Below are 18,315 nucleotides of genomic sequence, written 5' to 3'. Positions count from 1 at the left end.
AAATAAACATGTTTACAGCCTGATATAAAAAATAAATACATTCAGTTACACAGAAGGACATGTTGTGGTTTAATGAGTCAGGCCTATATTAACAATAGACCAGGTATAATAATAGAGTGCCGAAAACCGCGGGGTGTTTAAGTCAAAAAACATGATTACACATGTATAATAAGCCTCTGAAGGTATGACCTGAAGGGTTTTACATCCAAATAACTGTTTTCTGAATGCAGTGAAAAGCTCAGATAAATGTGAGTTACAAAAACCAGAGCTGACATCACAGAGTGTTTTCTCACAGGTGGTGGAGTTCCACAGGGCTCTATTATTGGTCCTTTGCCTTTTAATCAAGTTCCATTATATTCTGTTTGTAAATGCACTGCATGTTTATCACTTCATCTATCACCCCAGCTATAGGGGGGGGGTCTACTCTTTTTATACCTCACATGTTTAAACTGGTTAGGCTTAAAAAAAGGATTAAAGTTTACATTATTACGGGTGTGGCCTCTATGGCTGGCAGACAGCTGTACCTGCTAGCTGTCTGCTAGGCTTTACCTCAGCTAACCGGAGTCCCTGAACTGGACCTCTGGACTGTATTTGTGCTGTTGGAGCCTTTTGGAGCATTTCTAATACAATTATCTGACCAGTAACAAACCGCTGTGAGGTTAATTGGACTAACATACAGCCAGGCTCCATTTTTGTGAGAAATTCTAGGATTTTATTTGGATGTTCCAAAAAAACAAACAAACAAACTAGCGTGACAGCAGACAAAAGGCTAATATAAAGCAGGAACAGTTGCAGGAATACTCCCAGAGTTTTACTTTTAAAGATCTTTTAGTAATAATTTGTTCCACAAATTACAAAAACAGTGAAGGTGACCTGTCGTCTGAACATAACCAGTCATAGAAGACTTGACCTGTTTTACTGTTAATCAGTGCTCACACAGTTTGTTGGCAGCCAAAGTCACGGCTTCAGAACAATGGGACTAAAACCAACAATGAAGGTATCAGGCGTGCCAGCGAGTCCCAACTAAAGCAAATGTTCCACTTAAACATGACAGTGAACCTCTAAGCAGTAAAAGCAGCTCAGTGTGTTCAAAAACAGTTCAAACGCGTCAGTGATCGTCCCTGAAAGTGATTAAACAGTCCCAGAGAAACACACCGGCCTCTGCTGCTCATGTACACTCCAGCAAACAGATGTTTATGAACATCTGGAGCCTTTTATTAGAAATGATGTTTGTGACGTAGAGGAAGATTCATGTGTAAATTTCTGAAACTCCAACATAAACACAAGACTGAGGCCTTAAAATGGTTGGAAACTAAAAATGGTTGGAGTTAATTTACAGAAAATATTGAAGAATGAACACATGATTATCTTTACAAAAAGTAAAGAGCACAGAGTGAAAGCTGGAGTAATGCTCAGAGTTGGGATCAGGAACACCGCAGAGGGATGAAGGGATGAAGGGAGGAGTGCAGCCTCATAGACAATAAGAGACAGGAAGTGACCTTGGCTTCAACAGGATGTGGAAAGTGCTGCCATGATGTCATCACTGGCCTCCCCTGCCAAGCATGAGTGTAAGCACACACACACACTCTGCTTAAGCAGCACTAGTTAACCTCTGACCTCTTCACTCAGCCTGGCTCTTGGCCCTCCCCCCTCCCTCAGAAGCAGAGGCAAACCTCAGCCGTCGCCGCCGCTGCAGCGCTTCCCACTTGCAGTCAGCTGACCTTTGACCCTGCACAGAATAACAGGAAGCTTGGACAACCAAGCCGTCTGTGGCCTGCGCCGACCTCGCTCTGCTTTCATCCCGCAGCAATGGCAGAGAGTAGAGGAAGCGTGGAAACAGGACGGAAACGTGCGGCGAGTGCGGAGGCAGGACGCACTCAGATTACAGCGCGTTTCCTCCAGAGAAACACCACAGCAGCTGCTCCTGCAGTTTACCCGCAATCCCTGTCATTTACTCATTAAAGTAAACAGCTGCACACGACTTCAACGACAGCTCAATAATAACTTTCTCCTTCAGGGCTCCACCATCCCCCACACCGCCAGTCTTACTCTGAAAGGACGCCTGAGCGGCGTGAAGGAGCCGGCACGCCGTGAGATTCCTTGAATACTTTAACAACAATTTCTCAAAGCTGCTGCCATAACACAACTATTTTAGAAATCTCCTAAAACTTTCAACTTTAAAACTAGAAGTGACAGAAATCCCGTTTTCATTCCCAAACCTGAGTCGGGACACTGGACTCAACCTTATCTACTACATTTAATGTAAGTAAATAACAGTAACCTCGCATCTTAATGAAAAATAATCACTTGCTTTACTTTCATCTTTTTTTGTAAAACAGTAAAAGTGAAACTTTATGGATAACAACATTAATCACATTTCATTTGCACATATTTGACTGAATTTTAGTTATTGTGCAGCAGTTTGTGACTTTTCTGTGTGTGAAAAGTGGATTATAAACAAACTGTAAGAAGCTGAACACAGTCACTTGTTGACACAGCCACTCCTCTACTGTGACCGACACTGTTTCCTGTTATTTATTTAACAATAGTTACTATAGTTACCGTTATCAGTGTCCTAAGTGTGCCAATGACTTTTTTTTTTTAAATAAATCTGTATAAAAACATTAAACCAAGAATTTCAGAACAGAATCAGATTCATATCAGAGAAATTATCGTTTCTTTTCTGTAACCGTATTAAGTTTTCCTTTTTTTTGTCACAATAACAACTTTTTCTCTAAAATGTTCGGTCTTATTTTCCAACAATATATTCAGTTCAAACACAACAAATATTTTTATAGCATTAAATTAATTCTACACGTTTCTTAATTAAAGGACTGACTTTAACATTTGACTCTTTATGACTTTAAAACAGCAGTTTCTTTAAATAATACATTTTCATTTTTAAATGCCTTTCAAAAAAATATTACTTTTACACTTTTTAAAATCTGACTCACTTTAAAAAAAGACTCACTTTTCTACTAATTTTGGATTGTTCTTCAATAAATACGATTTTCCCCTTTATACTTTCTTTTTAGAAATTCAGCCTAATTTTCTATAAAAAATGAGCTTTTTTATGACCTTGATGAAGTGAGACATTAATTGATAGATTTATTATTTTTTTCTTTCTTTTTAGAAATTCAGCCTAATTTTCTATATTTATTTTTCAACATGATGAAACTTTTATTGAAACAGCTGAATTGCTGAAACACTTAAATACTAATACACAACTGATGTTTTTAGTTTAATTTATTGTTACAATGAAGTTAGTGTTTAATATTGTAACTCTATCCACATCATTTTACTTTTTTCTTCAAAACATTTTGTAATTTAAGTAATTTAAGTTCTATATTGTGAATTTTTTTAATTTAAAAACACGTCTTTATTAAGATTTGTAGATATTTGTATCACAGTCAGACACTTTGTACCAAAATATAAACAATTAAAGCTTTTCTTAAATTTTTATTTCAGATTCTTCGTGAATGATTTCTGTCTATAAATCTTTCACCTTTTGACTCTTTTTAATCTTAAGAACATTTCTTCTCATTATAACTTTAATAACAACCAAATTATTATTCATTCTATCATGAAAATTTTACAAAATGTTTTCCTTAAAAATACAAAACATTAAAAAATGTAATTTTTGCCAGTAGCGTGATTTCTTTTGTCAAACAATAGCCATCTTATTGTGGAAGTCTTAGCGTAGCTTCCTCTGATGCCTGTGTTGATTACAGAAACAGTAATCCTTGTTTACTGATACCTTTCAGGAATCTTCTTACACGGCGTAGGACAACGACTGTAATCTGGTTATAATCTGGTTACATGTAAACAAACTTTGTGATCTGAGCTCATGGCAGGAAAGACAAAACAGAGTATTTCTTATGTTTCCATTTCTCTCAGGTTTAAAGTTTTTGCTGAGTAAAACTGTGGCACAGAGTAATCTGATTACTGCTGAGTTTTATCCTGCTTTACTTTGAGGCCCCCTGCTCTCCTGCTCACTCTCGCCGGCTTCTTTCTCTCACACTGTCAACACATCGCTCTCTCTCCCTCTAATCGCTTCCAGCTTCTCCTCTCTGTTTACTCGGACTCGCAGCTCTGACCACGAAGAATTTTAAGTGCTGATAATGAAGCGGCGCACAGGAGAAGCTTTTACTTTGTAAAACAAATGATGGTCGGAGCTGTTAGTGAGTTCAAGTCTCGACGAGTCACGGTGAACCCGAGGTCTCGGTTCAGGCCTTCAAATGTGCCAGATTCACTCGTTCCATCTAAATGACGATGCTTTTACTCTGAAAACGAATACGAGATCTTTTATTTTGTAGACTGCCCTCTCACCTCGACAGCGCATGTCGGTCTCTCCAGCTTCGTATCCAGGACGACAGGCGCAGCTGGACGTTGGCTGCCCTACCCACTCCCCAACCTCGCTACAAAGCATGCTGGGAGGTTGTGACTGCTCGCCAGGCGGCGTCACAGCATTCTCCACGCACACACCCTGAGCCTGCAGCAGAATAACAAAATAAAAGCTTGTATATTCAACACACACATTCACAGTGCTTTTATTTTTAAATTCAAAGTTGGATTTGTTCTATACAAGAACACTAGAGTCCTCTGTTGCTATGGTTACCTGCTCCACCAGCGAGTGGGGGACGGTTTCAGGGAAAGAGGCAAAGGCGCGGCGCAGGGGCGGGCACTTCTTGTAGAACACGCGCACAGAGAGCAATGCCATGCAGTTGCTCTGGCTTTGGAAGGCCAGGTAAAGCCCCGCCTTACGCAGTCCCTCTAGGCGCAGCTCCTTGACGTTAGGGCGCCCCCTGGTGCCGCGCAGCATCAGGTGGTCAGCGGCGACCGTGGCTACTTTGATGTAAGGGTTTTCCATCCAGGCCGGGCTAGTGAGCGTGGCGTTGTCAGCGTCTGACGGGTAGTAATACAGGTTGAAGGTCTCTTTGCAGGGCTGCCTGCTCAGACTGGAACACTCCATCATGGAAAACCTGCACCAACACGTTCAGACCTTATTTTAGTTTTCCTGGACTGCATTAATCGATATCAATAAACCTGTGATTTAAATCCACCAACCAGATCTCCACGTAGACTGTGGTCGCCGCCTTCAGGGGTATCCAGCGCGTCCTCAGCCAATAGGAAGAACTACTAGCGATCGTACAGATCTCATAGGTCCGCACGGTGTTATGGTCATCGTCCCTCGAGCTCGCTTCCTCCCACTGAGGAGAGAGACGGATTATAGGTGAGCTTTTTTTCATTCAAACCAATGGAGAGTGTTAGCTATAAGCTAACAGATTAGCTTTCTGTAGATGTGTACCTGCGGGTCATCAGCAGGGTAGCTCGTCCATCTTAGGTCAGATGTGGCCAGCTTGGTGTTCATCAGCACATCTGAAACACAGACAGCAACAGTCAGCGAAAGTCCTCAGCAATGAAAACATCCAATAAAAAACACTCAAAGTTCTTCGACAACACTGAAAGTCTTCAGTAAGTTGCTGAAATCTACTGAGCACTCCTTTAAAACCTCGAGAAAGCCCTCCACAGGCTGCACCATTGTCACAAGTAATCACACCCTCATCGAATGCTCCAACCACACCCAAATACCCTTCTGAACATTATTAAAAACATCCAACAAGCTTCCCTAAAGCATCACAGTAACCTTCAATAACCTGTTAAAGCTTCTAAAACTTGCTTGAGCCACTTGAAGCATTCTGAAAAATCTCCAACAACCTCCTCGAGGTTGTCAACAATGTCCTTAGTGCTGATGTCACTTGGGGCCTTTTGAGACTTAAGAGTTCTTGGACATTTAAAGACTCCAGCAGCCTCCTAGAAGTTTTTCAAAACCTCTTTAAAAATCACAGCAAATTTCCTAGAAAATTGTCTGTTGTTTAAAACCTCCTAAAGGCTCCTTAAACATCATAAAGCTTGCTTAAAACCTTTTAAGAGACCCTCTAAAGATCCTCAACAATGGAGCCCACAACCTCCTGATGGTTCTTTAAAGCCTCTTACATGTCATGTAAAATCTGACAGTTCTCAGCACCCTAATACTCTGCTAATACTCCTTCAAATGTGTTACAACTCCCTTGATTCGCCTTAAAAATAAAGTATATCTTTTGAAACCGCATAAAAGTTATTTGTTATCAACAATGGCCTCAAACAGCACTGATACCACTTGGGAATCTTTAAAGACTCAAGAGGCCTTGGAACCTTTTAAAGATCCCGGCAGCCTCCTAGATGTTTTTCAAAACCTCTAAAAAAAAGGCCCCTAAATGTCCTAAAAAGTCCTCCGAAGTTCTCCTAAATGCTCTTCAAACCACCGGTAAAACCTGATGAAGCTCCTCAAACCTTATAAAGCTTAAAACCTCCCAAAAGTCCGCCTGAAGCCTTCAAATCATCCCCACAATCATCTACAGGCGTCTCAAAGCCTCTCAGTCAGTCAGATGTCTCTAACACACTTGTACGTAATGCAAAAACTCTTTAATTTGTACTAAAGCCTCCTAAAATGTCCCTTTGAAAACATCCCATATGTCCAGAGCCAGCTCCTTAAAGTCACACACAATTTAAAGGATCTTTTTCTGACACCTCATTTGAAAACACCTAGATGTCTCTGAAACCTTAAAAAACATTTGTTAAACAATGAGAAGTGTTTGGAAAACCGCGTGAACTTGTGCACTCATGTCCACAACCACTGGAAGCCCAACAAAACCCTGAAACCGTCAGAACCGCTTGGTGACCCCGCGACTCCTCCGCAGCATCTTTGGACAAAGACATTCTGCTGACCTCACAGAGGCCTCAGACGGAGGAACAGAATCAGATCAGCTGCTCCTTTAAACTGATGGCAGCGCTCTGATATGAGCTGTTTTAGGTTTTTCACTGGAAGTCAGCAGGTTCAGACAGAAAACCCACAGGAGGTCTTTCAGCGGCTTCAATCAGGGAAAGTAAAAACACAGACGGTCAACACAACACAAGGGCTTCTTTCTCCCTCTGTGTGTCTCTGTGGAGGAAGGAGGACAGGTGAAGAAGACCAGGCTACACCCTGACACACACACACACACTCGAGGCATGCCTGCACATGTGTAATATCTGCCGTGAGTGATGGTGTGTAATCAGCGTTGGAGGAGAGAGGCTCAGGAGGCTTAACCCTGACACACACGGTGAAAAATGCAGACGTTTCTCACACTTCTCCCCTCTTTTTAAGCCTCTTAGACCTCCACAACCACCGAACATTCATATCAGTCCTCTGCAGAAAGTAGTCCCCAACAAATGCAACATTAATACTGCTGTTTTCTGAGGATTTCTGTTTTCAGTCAGAGCTCAGAGCCGCAGAAAGAGAGCGATAAATCTAAATGCCCTGGTTTCACTGCTGCCTCCAGCTGCAGGACTCTGAACATTTACACGGGAGAGGGTGGTGTTCCTCCACATTTAATATGACAGGCCTCAGCTCAGGCTTTGATGTTACTGCCTACATCCAAACGATGTAAACGTCTTCGTGCTGTAGTTCTGCATAAATCAGCGCGCCGCTCTGCTGTAAGCTTAAATTTAGCATGTCACGAGCACAGCTGGAAGCACTGATAGGACATTTTCTGAGATGTGATCTCACTTCCTCTTTAGCGGCGTTTGTTTAATAAGCACCTTTATCCATTTCTACTGACTGTGACAGACAAGTGCCTTCAAAATAAATAACTCTGATGGCTTAGTGAGGCAGGGGGAGAAGTATGGAGACATTTGAGGCCCGACTGACATTTTTTACATTTTCATGTGGGTCACTTCCTGTTTAGTGTCTGTGTCGCTTGTTGCTATTGGCTGTGATGGATGAATGCTTTCAGAATAATATAAATCCAACATGATGACATTTGTTAGGCTGGAGTGTTTAGGCTTATAAAATCCAATATTATGGAAACTGGCCTTTAGATTTATTATTATTACAGATTTGCTTTTTTAAAAGATTAGTTCTCACAGTTACTTTAATCAAAATATGGAGGCCATTTGTCAGTCATGTAGACGTCCAGGTCTCTATGAACGTAGGCAGTGAAGACACTTCAGGCTGGCTGTGCGAAAAATTATAGAGTAAGGCTAAAATTTTAGAGCTTTAACTGTATTTTCACGTTTTACAGGTTGTGCAACTAATAAAGAGTTCTCCATCTCTCTGCTAATAATACTACACCAAAGTAATCAAGTAATATCAAGTAACAGACAAATAGTTAAGTTACGGAAAACTACACAAATATCTGTTTGTTTTTTTTAAACAAAATTAAAAAAGAAAATTTTCCGTTAATTAACAAAACCTTTCTGTTTTTTAATGACAGGACAGTAATGATCTACAGAACTGTTTACACACTCATGTCTTACACTTTAAGAGCAGACGGGTTTCTCTCATTTACTACAGCAGAATTTCTCTGTCATGGGGAAAACAACATACTCGAATTATACTTAAATTTCCAGGATTACAGCCTCACTGATCTGGACCATTTAAAATTAAAGTGGCGTAAGAGGTAAAATGAGTGTTAACTTTAGAGGTGTGGGGACGGTCCACAACTGGTTTAACTTAACATTAACTATCAATAGCTTTTATCACACTGCTTTAAGACAAAGAAACAGGAAACAATCATGCAAACGATATTAAATATTGTTTTTCTAAATGATCATTGACCTGCAGACTGAAGGATGAATAAATCATCCAAACATGGTGGAAATCAAAGTGCTGAAGTTCAGGCTTCAAGGTGAAAAACTGTCCTCACAGTCTGTGATCTGAACCTTCAAACGGACACTTGTAGCTCTGATGTCCTTATAAGGTCTAGATCTAACCATGGTCCCCACAAAAACAGGCAGACCAACGCATATGCACACACACAGATACGGAGAGAGTGTGTGTGTCTGTGTGTGTGTGTCAGAGTCCACGTCAGTTACACTTCATCAGCTCTCTTTAACCAGATTAATAATCTGTAGTGGTGTGAAAAACACACTGACCTGCCTACCACACACACACACACACACACACACACACACACACACACACACACACACACACACAGTGTCTCGTCATTCATTTGCTCTAGCTTCAGTCACTTCTCGTTTTAATTAACCGACAGGCAGATTTAAACAGTTGGAGCGCCTGACTCTCTCCCTTTGTGTGTGTGTGTGTAATTGCAGCGTGGAGAAAGGGAAAGCGGCCATTCCATCGTTCCGCTTGGCAGCAGCTGAGGAATGAAGCCGTCTGTAATTCTCCCCGGGTGTTTCGGAGCGCCTGTACAAAGCTCACGGACACAGATGAGCAGCGAGCGCCGAGTCAGGAGCTCGCTGTGTGAAGTACGAGCTGCACAGTCAGTGTGACGATGATTAATCCACTGCAGCAGACGCTCCAACGCCAAGGGTGGAAAACATGATGGAAATGTGACCTTTCTGCCAGTGCGATGTGCTCAGGAGAAGAAGGTCAGCGTCTCCTCACGCACACATGGGCCTCTTACTTCTTCACAGGGAGCTCAGATGAACTTCTAAACCTTAGAAAAGCAGTAGAAACACTTACAGCGCTTCTACTCTCTGCTATTATACTAATAAATCCTAGGAAACCACCAAAAACCAACAGAGACTGCAAACTGCCCTTACAAACACAGACTTAAGCTTCAACATTGCTAGTGTGGCTGCCATGTTAGTCTTTGGAGTAGAGCATGAGATGTTCAAGTGCTAGGCTATCAGCTAGCTTAACTGGTTACCAGAGACTTGGTGTTCAGTAACATCCAAATGCAATCCTATAATTTCCCCTTCAACCACACAGCAGCCATATCAGTGGTCAGATAACAGCAAAAGACTCAAACAGCGCAAACACGGTCCAGAGGTCCAGTTCAGGAACTAGCTAATGTGAAGCCTAGCAGACAAGCTAGCAGCTACAGCCACCTGTCAGTCATTGAGACCACACCACTGCAAACGTTAAGCCTTAATAAAGTTTAACACACGAGGTATAAAACTAAACTGACTCCCTGTACAGTTGTTATAAAGTGATAAACATATAATGGCTTAAAAAACAAGAATATTATGTAAATATAAAGTAGAGGATCGATAATAGAGCCCTGTGGAACTCCACCACCTGTAAGAAAACACTGACTAGAGTATAAAACATTTCAGCTCAGACCTTCAGAGGCTTATTATACACATGCTCATGTTGTTTGTTGGATGTTTCATTATGTTTAGTCTCTTATTAATATACAGGCCTGGTCCTGACTCTGTTTCTCTGAAGAGCATCTGCAGTGTTTTTATTTGACCGTATGTCAAATATTCACAGGCTTTGCCAAAGTCCAAGTACTTATACTACAGTTGGACCTTTTTAGCCTGGTAGCGTACAGGGACATTAGAGGAACAGCAGGTTTTACCACTGACAAAATTTTAGGGTTCAGGTTGTGTAGCGGTTCAGTGACAGTCCCCGCTGGTATGTGTGTGTGCGCTCTCGTCTTTCCTCCCTTCAGGATGTTCACGGGTTCATGTATCTGATCTACTGCAGCACCCGAATGCCTCGCTGCTCTCTGCTCCCTCTGACACTGCGGGGCTGTGATGTCATGCTATGTGATCAGGGATAACTTTCAGCCTCGACTCTTAAATAGTCAATGTGCTCCTCCGGTGATGCGACACGAGATCGCCAAGCCTGCAGGTTCGCCTCTCTTTTGTTGCTTTTCTAAAAGCCGCCACATTAACTGGTTTTTCTGAAGCTGCTGAAGTTATGAGCTCCAAGTCTCGACCGCAGAGGATGAATAAAGTTTATACACACGCGTTTCTAATCAGCATCGCAGCCTGGGCCAATTAAAGCCTCAGCATGTGTGTGTTTGGTTTACATCCATATAGACTCTGTAAACTGCACACACACACACACACACACACACACACACACAGAGTCCTGTGTTTGTGAGGACTGGGGTCTGGATCCTCGGCCTGTGAGGACCAGCAGAAACGTCCCCACACTGCTGCACGATGGTCCTCACAAACACACAAAGAAAGGAACACACGCTGTAAACAGTGCATCTGCGATAAGAGTGCATGACGAGGACACGGAAATTACCATGACAACGCTGGCGGGATGTTTACACAAGCTGGTCGGGCTGCGTGTGTGTTGGTGTGTGTGGTCTCGTGCTGCGACTTGCTCTCTAATAAACCTGATTATCTCACTCCTCCTCGCTACTTTCTTCTCTCTCATTCCTCTACTCCTTATTCTTCCTCCTGCTTTTTACTCTCCTCTTCTTCTTCGTCTCCTGCTTTAGTTGCTGCTTTTCTGCTCGCTGAACTTTGTGCGATTTTTAATCTCAAAGATCTAAAAACACACAACCATCTGACTGGCTGTACAGGAAGAACAGAAAAACCTAACGAACGTTTGACTCTAGTGCAGATTAAGATTTGTACTGAATGTCATGTGATGTGACTCCACATCAGGGCTAAAAACCACACATTATACCAGCCTGCACTAATGAAACACCCCGCGCACTCAGTGCTTTAAGTACTTCCAGAGGGTCATTTCATTTGCTCAGACTCGTTAAAAAACAACAAACAAGAACAATGGAGCTTTTTCATTCTGCAAACGTCGATGACGTGTCCGCTCTTTGTGGAAACTTTGGTGCAGCACGTGGAGAAAACTGCAGATTTATGGCTGATTTGGGGGAAAATGTAAAGGATGTTCTAACTGTAGCAGAGGCAGCTGCAGATAAACAAGCCAGAGCTCTGAGACACTGACTCTGCCTCGGGAAGGTAAGGGCACAAAGTTTAGGTCCGTGGATGCCTCCCTCTGACATGACACTGCAGCCTGGATCACATCATGTGGTTCAAAAGCTCAGCTCAGTTTGTTAGAGGAAACCATCACACGTATATCATCAGCAGGAGGCATTAATTCACGGAGGAATGGTATCTTCTCATTAAAGTTGATGTCATTAATCAGTTCCTGGTCCAAATGCTCCTTCAAGCACCGCTGAGAGATAAAAAGGTCCAAATTAGCTCAGCTCCAATAAAACGGTCAGTGTGGCTGTTCGCCCACGTGTTCCAATAAAGTTTAAAGTCCAGGTGTTCCTGACAAAGGTATGAGGTTCAGCTGAGTTACTAAAGATTTATGCTTCAGCAGGAAAACCATGCTGTAACTGCAAACCCCTTTGAAACCCTACGCCGTAACCTGACGTGCATCTCCGTGGAAACGTAAATACACATCGACACAGCTGCAAACGCTGTGACTGGTCCGTTCAGCGCCGTAGATTTCTCCTGTGCTTTTCTGTCTGCTTTTTCACCGCAGTGTTCAAATTCATCAGTGAGAGAATAACGATACTAGCCTCAGTATGATGGAAGAATAATCACTACATCAACATAAGGACTCACACATGTCAGTAAATTCCTGTAAGGAGATTGCTGAAACTATCAGAATGGACCTGAGAGAAAGACTTTATGGACAAATGTGTTTGGTCCCCGCAAAAAACACTGACCACAACAAAGACCGTGGACTCAGGAGGAAAAAGGGTCCCAACATTTGATTTGTTTCTATCTCCTGGCACCACATATAAATCACTGGGACACGACCACACAGTGATTACCACATAATGTACCAAAACATGCATAAATGGCGACATCATCGGCCACTTATGTAGGTTACACCATAGACCCTAAAAAGACACCTCAGAGGTCTAAATCGGGCCTTAGCTAAGTTAGCTGGAAGTCATCAAGCTAGTTTCCATCTATTCTGATTCTGAAAGTTGATGCACCACATACTGACAGATGTTTAGTGCAGCCCTGCTAGAACTAAACATCTGGAGGGTTAGTGGAATCAGGCTAGCTGACACTACCTAGCTGCAGAGCTAACCTTAGGCTAATATAAGCACATTAGCACAAGGAAGATGGAGGATGAAGGCATTCGTGGAGTTAGTATCTTGCCCAGGGATATTCGGTATGGAGACTGGAGCGGCCAGGGATCAAACCATCAACCTTCTGATTAGCAGATGACCTGCTCTACCACCTGAGATACATCTGTCTGTCAGGACAGTAAAATCTGGGCATCCTTAGTAAGTGTTGGGTTTAGTCTACACCCGGTGCCAACAGGCTGAACTGAATTGTCAGTTAGAGAAACCACAGCCAAGCCTTACCTTTATTCGATCTTATCATTGCACTTCATTGGAATGAGCACAGACAAGCTAAGCCTTTACTGGACACTATGTTGGTTCTACTTGTTTCTGATGTGTCTATTTACTGTATGGCTTAAACACACCTTTCATTGCCAGTAGACAGACAGTGTTTGTATAATTTAAGAGACTTTCACAGAGGAACAGATGTTCGGGTTGTGTTTGTTCCTGCTCGTCTTCATCGCTCTCTGTTTGAGCACCTTATCTTCTCTCTGTCAACACTCCGATCGATGATTCAGGCTGTTTGAACTGCCTCTGACTCATTTCACATGTCAGGAATCTTCCACAACAAGCTGCAGCTCTGTTTGTTCTCCTCAGCAATCAGGACATAAAACATCTGAAAATATAGGAGGACGGTTAAAACTTGCCCTGCTAGTGATATTTACTCAGTCCTCAAAGACTCTTTGAACCATCCGGTTGGAAAAATGTTCCACAGCTGCAGAGATTATCCGACAGTCAACTGGAAGAAATCACGTTGAGAACATTTCTGCTTCTTACATGTGACAGTTTATAAAATATCTGAGTTTTGGCCCGCGGACAAATCAAACCACCTGAGGACGTTTGTCTGGAGAATGGAAAGTTACTCATTAGCTGCACAGGAGGAACTCTGGACACAAGTTCAAGCAGACTGACTGCGTTTGCATCCAGATGGTTCAAAGCGTCCTTAAAGGATCAGTCCGCTTTATTTCAGTCTGCTGTATTTCCCATTAGTGCGTCCGCCATGTCTCTGTGGGTCACGCTAACCTCTGCTGTACAGAGTCAAGGAAACAAAGTGCAAGCTTCAAGCAGCTCCCCCCAACCCCACAAAAATGGGAGTTTTACATTGATTTTCTTTTCCTCATTTACCCCAATGCCTACAGTGGAACTACGACTGAATGTTTGCCAATACCTGACTGCACTAATGAGGCCGATTTCCACTGCAGGAAACAGGTTATTTCAAGTCAGAGTGCACCTTTGTGAGTGTTCCAACCACAGGAACTGCCCCCGTAGGACCTCTTCCAGGGATGTTTTTACGGAGAAAGAAAAATAGGGCCTACTCCATTATCTCTTTTCCATCGACATGGTGCCAGTGCGGAGCCAGTTCTGCCTCTGTGCCTTTTGACAACCAGCCCACATTTCAACAGGTTTGAAGGCTGAACTTTACAAAGGAAAACCTGGGGTAATTTACACGAGGAAATACGAAATTCATGGAGGCCGCAGCATCTGTGGGCTCCTTCTACCACTGGTGAATTTCTTGTTTGGCAAAATGTGGGAGATATTTTAAGCCCCAGAAAGTGGTTTAGTTTTTGTTTGGTTTAGTTGAAATGCATGAAACTGGCTCTAGATTAGTCACTCACAATAAAAAGAGGAGTAAGGTGCATTCAAAAGGTAATTCACATCAAATATTTAAGACTTTAAAAAGACTGCACATGTGTTTTCTCTGCATTACAATAATACAGTTTTACCCGCAACAAAGTTATTTATTTAATGTGACATGTTTGGCAGACAAAACATAACTTAAACAAGTAAATCAATCAGTGATTGGATGTTATGCATTTAAACAATTTGGGTTTATCAGACTAGTTATTATAATTATAAAAATAACCATCCTAGAGCCTTCACATTAAGTTTATTATATTGTTTATATGAAAATGACTTGATTGAAATGGATGGAAAGCTTTTGTGCAATTAAAAACCTCATCTGACATATCTGAATGTAGGCACTTCCAAACATCGCTGAAAAACTACTGGGTGGGCTCAGTACCCACTTAACTCAGAACAAACACAATTTCTTAACCCGAAGAAGAAAGACGGAGAACAGCAAACACTGTGAGAATTCACCATAAAAGTCTGAAGCAAAAAACACAAAAGCAGCCGCCAGCTCTTGGTCAGTTGTACCTACACTCATAGAACCATGGTTATGTAACTTTGACGCTCATTAAACTTAGTGAAAGCAGTCATGTGAAGGTTCCCAAAACTTTCCACTGTTCACCGTATAGGCTCCAAAAAGATGAAAGAATACGAAAATTTAGAAACGTCATTAAAAGTCCTCTTTTCTGTCTGAAGTTTAAAAATGTAATGATTCAAACTTCAGTGTTCTGAATCAGTTTTAATGATTGAGGCGGTGAGCTAAAAAATGGAAACAGAAAGGTTCAAAGAGATGATTACAGAGCTGTTCATCTATCGAATGTTCTGACATTACATTATAGCATTAGGCTCTCCACCCTGGGGGGTGGAGCCCCTGGGAGGATATAAAGCCATTGTGGGTGGTGGTGTAGGGGTGTAACATGAAATCAAAGGCTTTGATGGCGTTTGAGAGAATTTCCCTCTGTTATGGACATTTTTCACAGAGTCTAATCATGCTGTTACTAAATGTGAGATGAAGGTTTAACTTATTTAACTTCAGAAACAGGTATGTCAAAAAAGTTTGAGATCGCAGTATCAGCAAGCGTCACTCTCAGTGAAGGTAGTTTGACAAAACTTCCTGCTGCTCTGGACGTTTTCCCAGAATCCCAAAACTGTCCTCTAAGCAAATCTTCCCTCTGCTGCAACATGAAAGATTTTAATCTGCTTCTACAGTGATGAAACGCTTGTTTTGACTATGAAACAGAGACACGGCTTTTAGAACAGATAACACCACTGTTTTACTATTATTACTACTTTTTAATGAATGTGTTCTTTTGAATTTAACCAGTGGAGTTCCCCAGGGCTCTGTTGTTGGTCCTCTGCCATTCTGCTTTAACCTCTTTCACTGTAACATAAACCATCCAAACAAAATCATGCAAAATTATAGAGTCTGGCTAAATAACAGAGCTGAAAGTGTTAAATATCTGCCTGTCACAGCATGTAGAACAGGGTGAGGTTACAAACAAGAATTCATCTGATGAAGATTTCTTAAAGCCTGACAGTGTTTTCCATGAAATCCAGATAGAGAAAAACTGAGGGGTTTTTTCTACACTTTTTTTAATGTCCACAGATGGGTGTTGGGGCACATGTCACAAAGGTTAAAGTGGAACTCACCTCATATTTTTATCAGTAACATTTTAAGCAGATGATCTTATATATTCTCTAAAAATGTTGTTTTGTGGGCAAACTGTGAAGACACTGAGATCATATCTCTTTTAAAACACATATTTTTAGCTTTGCTCTCAGCTGTTGTTCTCACTTTGCTGATAGCCTGTTTATTTACCATCTGTGAATAAATGTGCAGATGTTTGGTTTACTCCAGGCTCCTCAGAGATTCTAGGGTTCTTCTGCATCACAACATGAAATATGTTCCTTCAGCTTTTCAAATTATGTTTTAACATTTATATTAATTCAAATGTAATATTATTACAATATTGTAAGGTATACTGTATATTGGTTATGGTAACAGCAAATACTAATGTGAATGTTAATTTTTGAGTATTTTAGCTCCAGTCGAAAAATGCTTTAGTGGTATCTGATTCTTATGAACGTTTAGATTTTGAAACTCCATGTGATCTTTTTATGAATAAGTGAGTTACACTCTTCTTTTAATTTCAGATGGGTGTTCACTGTCAGTGTGTTTACAGTCCTAAACCTTCCTCTACCTGGTCAGTTATTTTTAACACTGAAAAATGTAAACACTTTTAACTTTAGGTGGACAAAATTCTTGTTTTTGTTATTTTAAAGGCAAACTGCTCTGTTTCTGTATCACCTGCAGGTTTTCTGTCACTTTCTTTACAAACTTCACGTGCTTCCCTTTCTGGACAGACCTCATTTGTGCACCTGTTTAAACGATGCAGCTGATATTGTTAGAAAGGTCAAACTTAACATTTGGCCGGTGTTTTATTTTGAAAATCCTCGTGACACTCTCACAGGTCTTATATGCCTGTCTTTATTGTGAGTGTGAGGGCTAAACCTCCAAAGGGCCAATCAACAGATTAACAAACCGGCACTTAACATGTAAATCCTCAGTCAGAAATTAAATCCAGCGCCTTTAAAGGGATTTATGGACGGAAGAAAGGCGCCGAGGGAGAGGTGGAGGCAGGAGAAAGAGGTGGAGAGGGGGAGGTTTGGTGTGTGCACGGGGTTAAAATAAGAACAACAGAACAAAGACAAGAGGAGAGAAAAGACAGGGAGCAGATGGAGGACAATATGTGGACACACCCACAGTAAAAAAAGCTTCTGCGGCACCAGAATCCAGAGGAAATATGTCTAATTTAACCACTTCAGCTAATTTCACTGTTTTTATGTGAGAAACTCCCGATTTCATGTAAACCTCTACGCTGGAAGGTGGAGCGCGAGAAGTCGGCACAGAGGGTACAGTGAAGCTCAACCGGGTGAAGCAAAGCTGGATGATCCTTCAAAGGGTTAAACAGTAAAGTCCCAGAGAGGCTTCAAACAGCCTTCAGAGTCTGAACACACACACACAGACACACACACACACACATGCTATTGTTTTCTAACTGGTAATTTTCTGGTTTGGCAGGAAACAATGATCCTGCTTCCAGCACACACACACACACACTCAGCTGCTGATTAACCTGCCGTTAAAGAGCGACTGTGTGTGAATCTGTTATTTATTTATCCTCAAGTCTTCCTGAGTGTCTGTTTGTATAAACTTCAGTCGACTGCACACACTCACGAGGCTGCTGAGGTTTAATACGGTCGTAAGTTCCTCTAATGTCCACTCGAGACTAAAGCACTGACTCCATCCTCAGACTAAAACGTCCATGTTTACAGCACAAGTAAATACAATTACAGCCTGATACAAAACTCAGTGTGAGATAAAAACACTGAGAAACAGAAGTGTAGTGGTTTATTGAGTCAGAGATGCATATTAATTACAGAGCGAGGAGGTGTTAAAGAAACATGAGTACATGTGTGTAAGAACCTCAGAAGCTGTCACTTAAAGCATTTTAGGCCTAATTCAGAGTTTCTGTGGAGACAGTAACCAGCAGAGATCACTGCCAGTAACAGAAACCAGAAGTTGTTGTTTTACAGGTGGTGGAGTTCCACAGGGCTCTATTACTGGTCCTCTACTTTTTATTCACATTTAATTATATTCTTGTTTCTAATAGCACAACTGTGTAGGAGGATTAATGCTTTAATAACTCAGCTGTTGAAACTGTAACAAGGCTTAAAGTTTGCATTATTAGGGCTGTAGCTAAGTCATAGCTGTTGCTAGGCTCCACCTCAGCTAAACTGAACTGGACCTCTGTACTGAGTTTGTGCTGTTGGAGCCATTTTG

General features: G+C 41.6%; 1 protein-coding gene across 2 annotated transcripts in view; it reads right to left on the bottom strand.

Moving 5' to 3' along the window:
• The window catches only part of ephb4b (eph receptor B4b), a 33,308-nt gene that overhangs the window by 11,831 nt on the left and 3,162 nt on the right, over positions 1 to 18,315 (bottom strand). For both annotated transcript variants that reach the window (XM_031757901.2, XM_031757900.2), the window contains exons 2-5: positions 5,309 to 5,379; positions 5,068 to 5,210; positions 4,619 to 4,982; positions 4,330 to 4,492 (exon numbers count right to left, since the gene is read on the bottom strand). In XM_031757901.2, coding sequence (XP_031613761.1) covers positions 4,330 to 4,492; positions 4,619 to 4,982; positions 5,068 to 5,210; positions 5,309 to 5,379 — 741 coding nt within the window. The remainder of the gene's footprint in view (positions 1 to 4,329; positions 4,493 to 4,618; positions 4,983 to 5,067; positions 5,211 to 5,308; positions 5,380 to 18,315) is intronic.

Source organism: Oreochromis aureus, linkage group 3 (genome assembly GCF_013358895.1).
Source record: "Oreochromis aureus strain Israel breed Guangdong linkage group 3, ZZ_aureus, whole genome shotgun sequence".
Classification (NCBI taxonomy): Eukaryota; Metazoa; Chordata; class Actinopteri; order Cichliformes; family Cichlidae; genus Oreochromis; species Oreochromis aureus.
This window is presented reverse-complemented; position numbering and strand designations above follow the sequence as displayed.